General features: G+C 44.0%; 1 protein-coding gene across 2 annotated transcripts; it reads right to left on the bottom strand.

Annotated features, from left to right (window-relative positions):
• Positions 1–809: 809 nt before the first annotated feature.
• EXOSC10 (exosome component 10) lies at positions 810–14,015 on the bottom strand. 2 transcript variants are annotated; one of them, XM_082069778.1, is made up of 25 exons: positions 13,843–14,015; positions 13,097–13,233; positions 12,533–12,656; positions 12,277–12,381; positions 11,693–11,858; positions 10,796–10,907; positions 10,429–10,504; positions 10,175–10,285; positions 9,608–9,751; positions 9,320–9,510; positions 8,571–8,727; positions 7,787–7,935; positions 7,446–7,496; positions 6,557–6,668; positions 5,880–5,930; positions 5,248–5,326; positions 4,963–5,084; positions 4,658–4,747; positions 3,982–4,056; positions 3,413–3,500; positions 3,102–3,175; positions 2,404–2,572; positions 1,848–1,909; positions 1,488–1,561; positions 810–978 (listed from the first exon to the last, which is right to left on the bottom strand). In XM_082069778.1, exons 1-25 carry the CDS (start codon positions 13,999–14,001, stop codon positions 948–950), a joined length of 2,709 nt encoding a protein of 902 aa, XP_081925904.1. In that variant the 5' UTR covers positions 14,002–14,015; the 3' UTR covers positions 810–947. The 2 variants fall into 2 exon arrangements, with proteins under 2 accessions (XP_081925904.1, XP_081925905.1); XM_082069779.1 differs by having other exon boundaries at positions 2,404–2,569.
• Between the last annotated feature and the right edge of the window lie 327 nt (positions 14,016–14,342).

Raw genomic sequence — 14,342 nt, 5'->3', positions numbered from 1 at the left:
AGCAACTGTAACCCAGGAGGCAGCTCTGCCACCGATTTAACGTGGCTTCGAGCAAAGTTGCGTCAGCCCTACCCTTGGGTACTCCCGACGGTTAAGCTGACGTCTCTTACCTCCTTTCCGGCAGCTGTCAGCATTTAGAATAAGCTCTGCCATCCATCCGTCAAATTATGGGCTGATACTCTTTCTATAAAGACTTCAGGATACCTCGCTGTGGGTATTTAAAACTACGAAATGTTAGTACAGCTGTACTGAGGTTCAGTTGCAGCACAGAACCTGACCCGCTTTCCCCAGCCTGACACCGCGCTCCGGCTTTTTACCTTCTCCCTAATGCTATTGCTTTCACTCTGTAACTTTATGGTGAAAAACTTTATGGTGAAACCACTGGTCTCTGAATCAAGAAGTACCCCAACTCTTCTTTTTCCCCTTAAAATAAAATCTGTGCTTGAAAAAACCCCAGGTAAACACACTTATTTTTCATATTACCTCATAAGAGATGAGCTGTGCAGTTCAATTTGCAAGCAAGATCTAACATAGATAGAGTCTGGCCTTGTTCCCTCCTCTGGACGGCTGGGGTCTGAGTCACGTCTACTGAATCTGTTATTTTTGTGCTGGCTTTAGAGATGCCAAGAGGTTCCTCTCACACTCCACTGACACGCTGGTTCTGGACTTCAAGCAACTCCAAGAAGTGACAAGTTTAGTCTAACTGAAGACACAGGGTAACTTACAAAATTAGAAACAAAGCAACATTGTGAGGATAATTAGAAAAAACCCCAATGTGAATATAACAAAAGTGAAAGAAGATGTTTTTCCTTTTGGCAAAAAAAGGATTTTAATGGGTTTAAAAATATTTCTGTACAAAAAGCGCTCAGTATTTGCCTTCCTGTGGTGACAATGCTTCTGACTGTTGTTTGGTTCAGCAGCAACTCCCACAGGTCCTGTAACAAGGACTATCTCTTTGGCCACTGGTGCCTGGAACCCCTGCAAGAGACACAGACTTTAACTCTTGCTCTAATTTCACTCAAGACTGAAAACCTTTCTCCCTGCTCTTACGTAGTTGCTCTTTTGTTGACTAAATAATACACAAGGATCACGCCTCGTAAACTACATGTTAATTATCTATTCAGAACAAGAATGTTCGTCTTTGGCAGTACTGTTATTTATCTTCCTCCCAAGCTACGCAAATGTTCTCCCCACCTCTACCTATCTCTGTGGCCAAAGAAAGCGACTCCCACATCAATTAACACAAGCTTTTACCTCAGCTTTTTAAACCTTCCACCCAGAATTATCTTTGATTGCGTTAATCCTAAGATTTTTTTCTTTTCTTTTTTTCCTTTAAACTGACGTCAAGCTGTGAAACGAAGGGGAGTAGGTGTTACGCAACCTCTTCCCATGTGCTTAAGCTCCCACAGCACCAGAGGACAATAGCTACGCTTTGCCCATAGCTCCGGGGGCACAGGTGTGAAAATACTCCACCGCTGACAACACACCTGTCGGCTTTCCCCGCCAGGTAGGACATGCTTCGGTTTCCAGATTGCTGAAGTTTGTTAGATCCAGCAAATTTCTGCACAGAAAATAAAAGAAAGAATGAAACAGCACCACAGTGAAGTACCTGCTGAATACAGTGTGTATGAAAAGGTGGGAGACAACAAGAGAGTCTGAGGGGCCCAAAAAAGCTCTTCCTGAATGGGAAGAGGCCATCACATGGAGTATGAGCTGGTGATTGGAAGTGGCACCTCAGTACTGAGTTAGGGAACATTCTGCAGAGCCAGAAAAAGTCACCTGCCACCCCCAGCTGGCTATGTGCTATCACCAACCCTTCTGTTCCTTCTCGCATGACATGTCCCTACCTTGCCTGTGTAAGCTTGCTTGGCAGGATCAAACTGCGGCGACTGCTTCGATTTGCTGCTTCCTAAGGCAGAGAGGAGAGAAGCTGTCACTAAAATTTTCCAGAAAGAACAGTACATTCCATGGTGCTCCTCTGATGATAAGGAGGTTTCACTGCAGTCTCCCACATGCTAAAATCCAGAATGGTCTCTTAAGGGCAGGAGATGCTTTTCAATAGATACTTGTTACAAAGGAGTCAAATCTCCTTATCTCCTTTTCCTCCCAGTTCCTGAGGTCCAATTAAACAGATTATTTCCCTATAGAGAAAAGAAGCAAAGTAAGAATCTACAGTCCCCTTGGCCAACGGTCTCAGGGTTTTCTTTCCAAATCAGAAAGGGATGCTACACTGTGCATTCCCCAAGTTAATTTCTTGTAGTACTTCCCCAGTGTAAGGTGAGGGCATCCTAACAGTTTGTACAGCCCTGGCACCTCTTACGCATTCACACGCAGCCTTCTCAGGGCTCGGCTGGCAACATTTTCCACAGCCCGCAGCACTCGAGCAAGAGATACAGATCTTACCCGCAAACACTTTGAAGTTGGACTTGCTGTAATCAAAGGGGGTAAACTGCTTCGGTTCCTCCAGCTCCTCTGGTTGCTGGGAGGCTTTTGGCCGTTTCTTCTCTTGTTTTGGCAACTCTGTTCCCGTTTCACTCATAACTCTCTCCCTTTTCTTATTAGCTTGTTCCTGCTGTGAAAGCAACCCACAGAACAGAAACAAGGCCAAGCTGAGGAGAGGAGAATGAAACATCTCTGTGTAGGCATGAACACCAGCATGCAGATGAACCGCCCGATGGACGCAGTGACGGCCTGTGGCAAGAATAGCGCGGGAGAGAGCGCTGTGTTCTTCTTTGGGCCTAAACTGCCTTTTTTCAATTATTTTTTCTCCTCTCACAGCAGGCACTGTTCAGATGAAAAGCTGCCATTTCACAGGATACCAGAGGCTGAGATTTGTGATCTGCTGTGGCCCCACAGGCAGATTTCAGGCAAGTGAGGTGCAGCAGTGCAAAGCGTTCCATACCAAAGACAGAGAGGGCTGCGAGGATTTGCACAGCACAGTAGCTAGGGCCCTGCTGCTCCACAGGGCAGAACCCCGAAAGACTGCGATCAAAGGACTGGTATTCAGGTATTTCAGAATTATGGGGCTCAGGGTTTCATTCTGAACTATGTGATAAGGTTAAAAGGGGTAAAGGCTGGAAGCAGGGAACTTGATGACATACCATCGCCTGCTGACGAACAGATATAATATTTTCTGTTGCCTCTTTATACGCCTTCTGTGCCTGGTCACGAGCAGCTGTGGAAACGAAACAAGCTTTACTGTAAAAAGCAGGATTAAGTTACCCTGGAGCTTAGAAAAAGCAAGCAAAGCAGCTTGTAGCGAGTCTCAAACTAAACAGAGTACAATCTTTGTCAAACAATCTCATCCATCAGAAAATCCATTACCTAAGGTTTTCTTGTAACTGGGAAACAACCTGTGTGCATTGGGAAAAGCACGAGAGCCAATGCACTGAGGAAGGAAGAATGGCTGTACCTGACTGCTGGGCTGCTTTCTTTTTGGTTTCATCCTTGGACTCCTTCTGTGCTTGTGTGTGACTCATCAACTTCCATCGATTGCTGATCTACAACAAGAAAAAATTACCTGGGATCACTGTCTTTGAAGTTTTATGGCAAAAGGGAGTTTATAAACTTGCTACCACATGCTGGTCTTCATTAAGAGTACAAAAGATCAAATTGGATTGTAAAAGAGATTAAGATCTGCTGCAGCAGGTAAAGTAAAACCACGTGCTTTACAAGTTCTGAGCTACAAACGAGCCATCGGAACAAAGGCAGGTACAGACTTCAGTAGTAGTTTGTAGCTTTGATGGACAGGGAATATAGTGGAATGGCTCCAATCCCTGGTTCTTCGAAGGATATGAATGCTATGGAAACAACGAACTACACATTCAGAAACATTTCAAGTTTCTCAAAACTTCTTTTTCTAAGAATAAACCAAGGAGAAAAAAAATCCTATATTGCTAAGGTTCCCAAATCAAAATCTACTTATTTGTTTATTTTGTACTACTTGTCAGGAAATTGTAGCTCAAAACTTTCAAAACTTACTTCATAAATTTTTGACGATGGGTCAAACTTTGCAGACTGTGAGACATAGGCAGGATTCTGTTCTGAAGGCAGGTACTGTGGAGAGGAAAAACATTTAGCTTTAAACACAACACATGACATTTAGCTCATTGCTAAAATGCTATTTAAAATGTTCCAAATAAATTCATATTTAAGAAACATTCCGCAGATAGCTCACATTTTGGAAAAAGACAAGTTACCACAGCTATGGCCAAGAGAAACATTAAAGAAAACACAAACAAAACAAACCCCAAAACCCAACTCCCAAACACACACCAGAAAAAGCTGGTTTGATATTATTTCCTAGTAATTTGCCATTCTAAATCTATAACAAAGTATTCTATTGTTCTGATTCATGTGAAGAGTAAAATCAGCTCACTAACTCTAGCCATAGAGAGGAAAATGTGATGCAAATTCAAAAAACCTCAAACTTGATTAAAAAAAAACAACAGTGAGAGGTCTGTTTATTATGTAGAAAGACATTTATCTAAGAGGCATTTCAGTGTGTTTTGAAAACAAGTCCACACGTGTGTGCTCTGCAGGAAGGACAACCTCTTGATTCCACTAAGGGAGCAGCAGCTGATGCTCTATCAGCTCAGAGCAGCACTGCTCTGGTAGTCCACCTGTCCCACTATAAACATGTATTGAGAGCTTTTACCATTCTAAATGGATTTTCGAAAGATTCCATTATACGCTGAGCTTTCTGCTGTGCACTGGTCAAAGCTTTCTCATTTTCTTCATCACATTCCTTAAAAAAAAATAAAAGGGAAAAAATATTAACAGTAATAATTTTTGGTTTTGGCTACTGCTGTTTCACACGTTATTTCTCACTCTATCTGAAACTCCACTGATGGCAGTAACCCTCCTTACTACTTCTTACAACACTTTCACACAGTTTTATCAGATTATTAAGTATGTTTTCTAATACTTAAATACTGACACGATCACAAACATGTTGCTTACACTGAATATGCTGACAGTGGCGGTACCAACAAGACATGTTGTTTCTGGCTGTAAACCCTGAATATCCATTGTACTCCCACTGTCTGAAAAGAGACAACCATGTTCCAAAACTGGTGCAGGCTCTACATGAAAAGGAGACAAAGCTTTTATTAGATACTTGCATATTTTACTGGTCTTTTATCTAATGACCTTTCACTGAAAAGTTACTTCAGGGATGCTTATTTCCCCATATCAAAGCCACATCATGTTATTATCAGCACAGTTTTTAGGTTAAGTCCAAATTACCCAAGGCAGAGTTGTTCTGAAAATCATCCGTAGGAATCCGGGAACTGTCATGCGGTCCAAATAAGGTATTCTCCAGCTTCTGCAGGGAGATTCGAATTACAAACACCATTAATACACTAACTCTATGAATATGTTTTCACATATTGCAGAGACACATTACGGAAAATTCAAATAAAGGGGTGAAACTCAGAGACTGAATATTCTTACTATCGCTCACTTGCTAGAGTGCATTGCACCTGACAGCAAAAGGGTCTCTGTGCAAACACCCAGGGGCTAATGCAGATGCTTTATTTACTTCATACGATGAGGAGAGTAAACGAGTTGGCCTTAAAAACTCATCTGAAACTTCTCTTCTTACAATCAGTCAATACAGACTAACTCACGCTAAACTGTCCAGCAGCTCCAGTGTTTGCTGACGAAACCTTAAATGCTGCTATTATCATGGTTTGTAAAACACAGATTTACAGCTGGGAATGTTATGAGCCCAGCACAGAAAAGGAACATTAAACTTAAGAAGAGAGACTTGTAAAACGGATGAGAGTAAACAATTCACTAGAAGCCAGAATTTTGCTACATTTGTTTCTGAATTTAAGGCTGAAGACATTAGGTAACACACATTCTGTCGACAGTACCTCAGGGTTGGATAGAGGTGTTCTCTTCTTGACTGCCAAAGTGATTTCTGACTAGAATGGGAGAGAAAGAGAAGTCACTTAAATGCACCTGCCATATTTCTTCTATGTTGGCCCCCTTATCAATGTTTTAAAGACATTTATTACCAGCTAGCAGGTTGTTAAAATTATATTCTTTCTTCTTCTCCTGCAGTGTTTACATATGGATACATTTAAACACCTCACAAATGGTTTTGTTTCACTAGAAGAAGACTGTATTATTATCAACATGTTGATGATATATTTTAACTAATAAACTTCTTACACCCGGGGTGGTTTTTTGCTTCATCATGGCTGTAAAAGCTTTATGAATCTATTTACGTGGCCAACAAATTCCACAAGGTCCAGTTCTTCCCCACACAGGCAAACAAGATGTGCAATAACAGACAACTGCACCTTGTTTGAGTAGCGTCTGATCTTTTACTGCTTTAGTTCTCCAGAAAACTACACTGTGTGTAAGCCAGTATGCAGCAGATAATAGGCAAGAAGTTGCAGTGTCTCTTTCTGCTCTGAACACTATATTTGCTGTGCTCAAAAAGCAAACTCCAGCACACACATCACCATAGGTCACCATTTAGCTCCAGTTCCTGGCTTACGGAAAGCCAGTGATGAGTCTCTTGTGTGGTACGAGCTACTCCTACCTTGAGAAGAGGCATCTCCCGGGCCTGCTGAATGAGGAGATGCAATTCATTAATCTGCTGGCGAACTAGTGGTGGGACTGGATTACAGCAAGCAATGATGCCCTGGGGTTCTCTAAAGAGAGAAGAGAAAAATTCAATGTGTTGTATTTACGGCCGCTGTGTCAGGCACTCACATTCAAAAGACGCGCAACCAGATATTACCCCGGTCCTGACTGTGACAGAATAAGACAGGTCAGATTAATCTGCCAGAGTTTATTCTCTGTGATGAAAAATTCTTCTGTACCAGGTTTGTGCAGATAAGGAAAAAACATTAATTCAGCTCTCCTCTCATTTATCTTTTTTGTGGTCTGTCTGTCCACACCTTCATTTCATTCCTTGTTAAGTATTCAACTATGGAACTCGAGCCAAGCAGTAGGCTTGCATTTAAAGATGCATTTTTATTATTCTCAAGTATGGATATTAAATTATGAGAGCAAAACATTTGAGGAAAATGTTGTATAAATTGAGAGTTTTAAGGGATCTGCCCCTTGCCCCCCACCCAATCCCTTTAGGAACTGAAAAAAAACCCAAACCAAATAAATGTTATGGGAGAACTCATCCCCCTCTTGCTCTGTAATACTGGAGGAATCACAAGGGGGAATGTGTGACATACACTAATGGAAAGGAATGTGTTTTATTAGTGGAATAAAATCAGAGAGATGTATCCCAGAAGAAGTTTGGAGGCTTCTGAAGTATTACTGCTATTTACTTCTCTTCCATATAGAAGAACTATTGAGAGAAGCATTACTGACAGCTGGAAGGGACCAATTGCAGAAGTAATTGCACACTACGAAATTACTCGCTGGATATTAAAATCAAATGAGACTCCTCAAGGGTGAACAAAACTTACTTGGGCAGCTCCTCTGCTATCTTCAACAGCATATGATTTGGTAGCACATATCTACAACACAAAGAGGCGGTGTGAATGTAGCAGAACATTAGAAACTCTTACAAATGACTTCAAAATGCACAAGTCTGCCCCAATTACAAGGTCTGAAAACGCGAAACCAGTGAAAAAGAAATAAAGTAAGGCTGATCTAGATGTCTGGGAGAATTTACCGCTAATATGACTACTGTGTAAAAAACAGGCTGAGGTAGCACAGTAATTGCTACGGGTAACAAAGTGTTTCCACCCAGTCCAAGAAACTCCTTGAAGTATTAAGCCAGTGTCAGTAACAAAAGCCTTCCTACCCCGTACTCTCATCCTCCTGACGGGCCATCTTGTCTCTCCATGCAAACAGCAACCTAAACGCTGCCAGCTGCTGCGTGTTCAGATGTTTTTTCTGCCTCCTGTAGAGCTCAAGGTAGGATTCATCTGAAAAGAGGGGCTTGATGTATTTCTGGACAGGAAAAAAAGACACACTTCTGATCAGTATCAGGTTTGTGCTTTCTACTTTGCCTTGCTTCACCGAGACAGAATCTCACAAAGACATAAGGGGACTGAATAAACTCAGGTACAGTGTGTCTTGGAGCTTTCACCCTATCCATGAAAAACATACATCTCATCCATATTTAGGGGAAAACCACCCTCACAAACTCCAGGAGCAGCTTCATAGAAATATTCATAGAAAATATTCAGGCTTTACTATATCAGGCAAGACCTGCTTTCATAGACAGTATTTTCCACAGGCACAATATAATTATCTCATAACGCAACTCCAGCCAGGCTTTGAACTCCTATGAATGTCCAGTAGAACTGGAAATGTAACATCTCTCTTGGGAAAGACACACCTGAAAGCATCGGGAGGCCAAGGAACACCAGCATTCCAAAAAACAGCAAGGGGGCACCTGAATCCAAGGATTTTCGCTAGTGAAACAAATGACCGCATACAAATGAGTCAGAGTTTATAAAGCTGTTTTCAGATACACAAAGAGGAAAGTTGTGTGCATCTACAAATGTAGAACAGGCAAAGGACTTTCTGTCCTACTAAGGCCATACTCTGAATGCAGGTGATCCAACCAGCTGAGGCTTTACCTTCAGGCAGATGTCCCTGCTGCGCTGCCACACGACCTGCAGCTGAGTGGGCTGCTCGTTCCCTCTCTCCCACAGCGCCTCCCTCACTTTGTCATAGATGTAGAGCAAGTAGTGAGTGTCATCACGGGCATACTGAATCATTTCTTCCGGCAAAGGGCTAGAAAAAGAGAGTCAAAATTACACTAATCCATTCCAGTTGCCCCACCAAACTGTCACTTTTCTCTTGCAAGGCATAACAGGGCAAACTGCATGTAAAACATGCCAAGAACTGATATAGAAATTCTTTTTCTTTACTGAAAGATTTGTCGGGCAATAGCAGCAACGTGCTGTGCACTCTCTCATTCAGACGGCATCTTGTTCACGTGCCGGAGAGCAGGATTGCTGCGCAGCTAAGTCAGATGGCAGAGTTGCCAGTTACAGTATTTGTTATAACTCTCTTCTCTTTGCAGAGCCTATAAAAAGAAGACCTGGATCTCTGTGGTGTGCAGGGTTCATCAATACTGCAGTGGTTAAGTGCTATTCCTAAGAAGTGAGCTTCCAGGAGCTTTTCATTACTTAATCTTTCTTAATTTTCCCAAAAGAACCCAGTTTCCAACGAAATACAGGAAAATTAACATTCATGAAAGAACTTAAAAGCACAGCCAGGTTCACTTTCAGACTTAGCTACTACTACGGGGCTTGCAACGATAATACAAAGACAGATGAGTGCTACCCTGCAGCTCCAGCCCATTCAAGGAGTCAGTTTTTACCGTATCCTCCAGTCAGCCAGCTGGTACTGCTTGTCAGCATCTATATTGCAATACAGCTTTAGCAAGTGGTCCAAAGAATGCCTGCCGAGGTTGAGGAGACGAGCAGCTTGATGGGTATCGAACATGTTCACCAAGTACAGGCCAAAGTCTTTTTGCAGCCATTCCACATCTGAATCGGCACCATGAAGAACCTTGAAATGCAAAACAAATCGAGAATGATATGAAGAGCGTTTCCACTCCAGGCTGCACAGGAATTCTGATGGTGGGCTTATGTATTTGGCAGCTGACCTTCACAATTGCGGGGTCTGTGAAGGTCTCGTTGAGAATGTTCATGTCGCTGCGCAATTCCAGTGTATCAATAATGAAGTCTTCTGTTCGGGTGGAAATCTGCATCAGGCACGTCAAGCCCAGGAAGCTCCTGTATGAATGGTGCTGAAAAACATGGGGGAGAGATGTAAGCTAGGACTCACTACAAAATAACACTCTAATACAAACAGCACACCAAATGAAGGAAGAAAAAGTAACAGAGGACTTCCTAAAGAAAATGACAATTGGATGAGCAAGCTTTCTCTCTGCAGTCACAAATATGACATAAAAAAACATGGGACAAATTGAAAGAAGATAAAATTCAGCAGGAAGTGTGCAGCCAGTACTACCACTGGAAAATTTATAATATTGACAGTTTAATTCAACCTTCTAGATAATATCTGACAGGTCAGGGTCATGAACTGTCTTTTCATGTCAGAGAGGATAAAAAGCAGAAAGAGAAGACTACAGAACAGATGAGAATATAATGGTCCCCTAGGTACTAACAGCACACATGTAACTTTTCAACAGAAAAGGCAATGTGATTACCTCTAAGTCCAGGGCAAATTCTTTACAGTTCATGAGCTTTTCATTTAGTTCTACCAGCTCATCCAGCGTGGTGACAAAATGACAGGGTGTTTCCTTGATGGGCCTGTACATCTGGCAAAGCAAATCATTAGGCATGGTATGTTCTATGGCAATGCCCACCCCTGACCTCCACTCTCAACTCTGAAACTCATCAAGTATGGCCAGCTGTAAACTTACTGCATCTGCAATAAGTTTACATTAATGTGGGCACCAACCTGGGGTTCTGGTTTCTTTAGAACTCCATCTGGTGGAGAAAAATGCTCCAGTTCATACTGGTAAGGGTGAGCAAACCTGTGGAAATTAGGAAGACAGGCACAGACTAAATTTCAGTCACCTTCATGAAGCCAGAGCACAGAGACTTTGAGAGCTATGGCAGTTTCCCTACTGAGTAGAAGTTTTGTCTCTTATTAAGCACAGGTTTAAAATAACTGCAGATGTCTAAAACAAATCACACGCAACGTAGTGTGCGGACACAAACACATGCAGAGCTGTCACACATGAATAGCATCAGCACAATGGGACCATCAAGTGCACGTTCACCAATGGTACTCCAAGCACCTTGCTCTCAGTTCAATTTCTTACATGTCTTGCTCAATTTGCTGCGTCCTCTGCTGGTGTATGAAGTCTGCCAAAGCAGCTGGCACATCCAAGTCTTCAGGGCGCTCCTTTCGTTCCCGTCCATTTTTTGTGAGGGCTGAACAACCAATATGGAACAACTGGACTGGGTCCCATACATAACATGTTCTCAGCCTACTACTCTCTCCCCTCCACCCACCACAAGACCTTATTAAAATCACAAAGCATCAAAAATCTTAACAATTTGGATCTGCAGCTTTTGCTGTGTCAGCAGGATTTCTGCCTACCCCTCTAATAACAAGTCCGTTACTAGGTTCTAACAGGCTGTTGTTAAGCAAGATGCAAGGTGGTTCTGCTCCAGAGCTTGGAAGGAGATTGAAAAATCTTCAGAAAAATCTTTCAATCATTCCCAGCTACTAAAAGGACAATGGTATTAGTGCAGACTGTGGATGAATCACCAGCAGCAGAATGACACGTTGCTGAGACAGGATCTTATGCTGGTGACTTTGACAAAGCACCCAAAGCAAAGGCAGGTCTAACCATACACCTGGTGTTCCTAACTGATTGGAAAAAATTATCTGTAAAGGCAACTAGACTAATCAAGACCACTTCTGGTGCCAGAGTGACTCTCATCACGCACATTCAATGGTGGTAAAGAGAAGCAGCAGAACATCTGTTTGAAACAGATTATTTGCTGTACGCTACCAAGAAGATGCAGTATGCTGACCTACCCTTACATCACATATACGTAAACAAGAGAGTCACAGAACTTACTGCACCAAAATGGTCAACACCTCCTGCTGTTACCTGTTTTCACAGTCATTGATTTCTCCTCTAGACTGTGAGGACAGATTTGTGTCAAATACTCTCAATACACTACCCAACAAAAAATAAACCCCTTACCTTCAGGCAAAGGTTTCAAAGCATTTGGCTTAATAAAAAGTTTAGATACAAAGGGAGTATTGGAATTGTCAATTTTTTCCCGAAACTTAAGCTGTGGTCGAGAGATATTCTTGGCGTGAAGCAGTCGGAAGGTTTCAGATTGAGTTCTCTTGTGTGCTTCTCCTGCCTATTTAAAAAAAAAGGTAAACCACAGGTAAAACTCACCTGACTTAACAGATATTTGGAGTCAGATATTCAGAGTTTCTTTTACTCAGCCTGACCCAATATTCAGAGGAATAAAGCTATACCCCAGACTCAAAAGTGAGTCACTCTCCTGCAGTGAGTCCAGCAACTAAGAATGAAAGTTCTCTGAATCAGGATCCTGAATTCAGATGAATAAATAACGGAAAGGCTGTTGTGTACATGAAACTGAAATGGCAATCAAAAGTGCAGAGAATCCGGAATCAGGTTTGAATAAATACAAAAAGCAAAAAAGAGGGAGGGAAAAAATGTGGCAGAACATTTAACTACTCAACTCCACTGGAAGTACCAGTGCTGGGGAAAAAAGCTAAAATAGCCCAGCAAACTGCAAGCAGAGGCCTCACCTTGCGATTCCAGCTGGAAATGATCGTCTGTGGGGGCTGTAACCCAGCAGGGAGGACTGGTTGCTGGTTTTTGTTCACTCCTGCTGCTTCATCCAATAAAATACCCTAAATTCCAGAAAAGATGGGGTTTAAAATAACAAGGAAAACCACCAGACTGAGGAAACACTAAAGCACTTTCACTGAAATTCTCATAATGAAAAAAGAACTAGGCAACTCGGTAGTTTACAAGAACAGTATCCAGAAATAATTAGCTTACCACTCTTTCAAGAATGACGTCATTGGAGTCAACCAGCATATCGAATTTATCTTCCAGCTCCGTGACTTTGCTGTGATCTTTCATGCGGCTGCGGCAGCCGTGGTATTGCATCACCTTGCTCATGCTTGCAGAAGAACAGCACAGTGATTAGCAACGTGAAAACAGGCACGTTCAACACTAAACCTTCCCATTCTCTTCAACTTTCTACATCTTCAAAGACTGAAAATCAATTAAACGCAGCACCTACAGACAACATCGTGTGAGCAGTGAACAGAAGAAACACCTATACAGTATTGTTAGAATTAATTTCTTATGAACCACGTGACTTTTAAGATAGCCTAATGTGTTTTTTATCAGCATCTGTTCTCTGCACAGCTCTTTATCCAAATTATTACAAAAGGCCCTCTTTAAACTTGTTAAACTACCAGTTGCTAGAAAAGTAACTAAAATTAGATATGTGAAATAAAACATACAGCAAGTCTGGGGGCTTCAAAGAAGGGTGCTGCCTTCTGTTTCGGATTAGGAGCTCTTAGCAACGTCCCAGAGACGCAAACGCATCCTTACCAGTGCAGGAGTCGGTCACCCTGTGTCTCGCAGTACGCCCTGAAGCCAGGGAAGCTTCGGTAGAAATCGTACTCGTCGCCAGGCTGAGGAAGCCCACTGGACGCCTTTGTTGCAGCTACCACTGTGCCAAGAGCATACTGAGCAAGAACACCACGTTATCAGCATTTTCTTCAGTATCGTGTTCATCTCTTTACCCAGGATAGAAATACATTTTGTATGGTTTGAACTACGTGGTTCTAACATATATTATGGTGCTTATTAACATGAGTAAGTTTACAGCAGTTTAGTTCACACTGTCTATTTAAAGTGATGACAGCCTAATACAAACAAGACTCAAAACTCAGTCTAGTATTTGCAGTTTTAAAGAACGCTTGTTAAATCAGCAGGAACACAGACAATTATTATTTTAACAAAACAACCTGCAGCGCCTCGTGCTGGCGGACCGGCAGCCGCCCCCTCCCTCGGAAGCAGCAGCAGCGGGCACACGTGAGACCCGAGCCCGGCGATCCCAGGCCCGATGCCCATGGCCACGCGTCCACCGAGGGCCCCGGTTCGACAAGGGGCCCGAGCCCGGGGCGGTTCCGGTCCCCGGGGCTCCTCACGGAGGCACCGCCCGACGGGGGGACCCCAGCAGCCCCTCAGGTAAAACTACAGCTCCCAGCATGCCCCGCGCGGCGCACGGCACGCCGGGAGCGGTAGTGCACGGCGCCCCCTCCCCCGCTCCCCCAGGCCCCATCGCTGCGCACCTTGACGAAGGCGTCCACGCTGTCGAAGCCGGGCAGGGCCGCCGCCGCGCCGCCCCCCTCCGTCTCGGCCGGCCGGCCCTGGGTCCCGGCGCGTCCCCCCTGCCCCGCGGGGCTCCCCAAGGCCGCGCCGCCGCTCCCCCCACCGGCGGCGGCCGCCATGGTGCCGCCGCAGCCACGCGACGCTCAGAAACTCTCGCGAGAACGCGGTCGTTGCGGCGTCAGGGGGAGGCGAGCAACGGGCGGAAACGCGTGCGCACGGGACAAAGCGCCAGGGCTGCACTCTAGCGCCCCCAGGCGGCGTGGCGGAACCGTCCCTAGTCGGGAAGACGGGGGAGCCCAAGGCTCTGGAAAGGGGCGAAACCCCCAGGCCTCTGCCCCACAGACACCCACCCGTGGGGCCAAGGGCTGCCCACAGAGCAGTTCTCACCCCTGCCACACAGCCTGGAAAGGGGGCAGCATTGCCCCCCAAGCCCCTTGACTGCCACCTCCCTATTTTGGGG

Source organism: Streptopelia decaocto (genome assembly GCF_964273445.1).
Source record: "Streptopelia decaocto genome assembly, chromosome: 20".
Taxonomy (NCBI): domain Eukaryota; kingdom Metazoa; phylum Chordata; class Aves; order Columbiformes; family Columbidae; genus Streptopelia; species Streptopelia decaocto.
The sequence above is the reverse complement of the archived record's forward strand: the minus strand, read 5'-3'. Positions and strand labels throughout refer to the sequence as shown.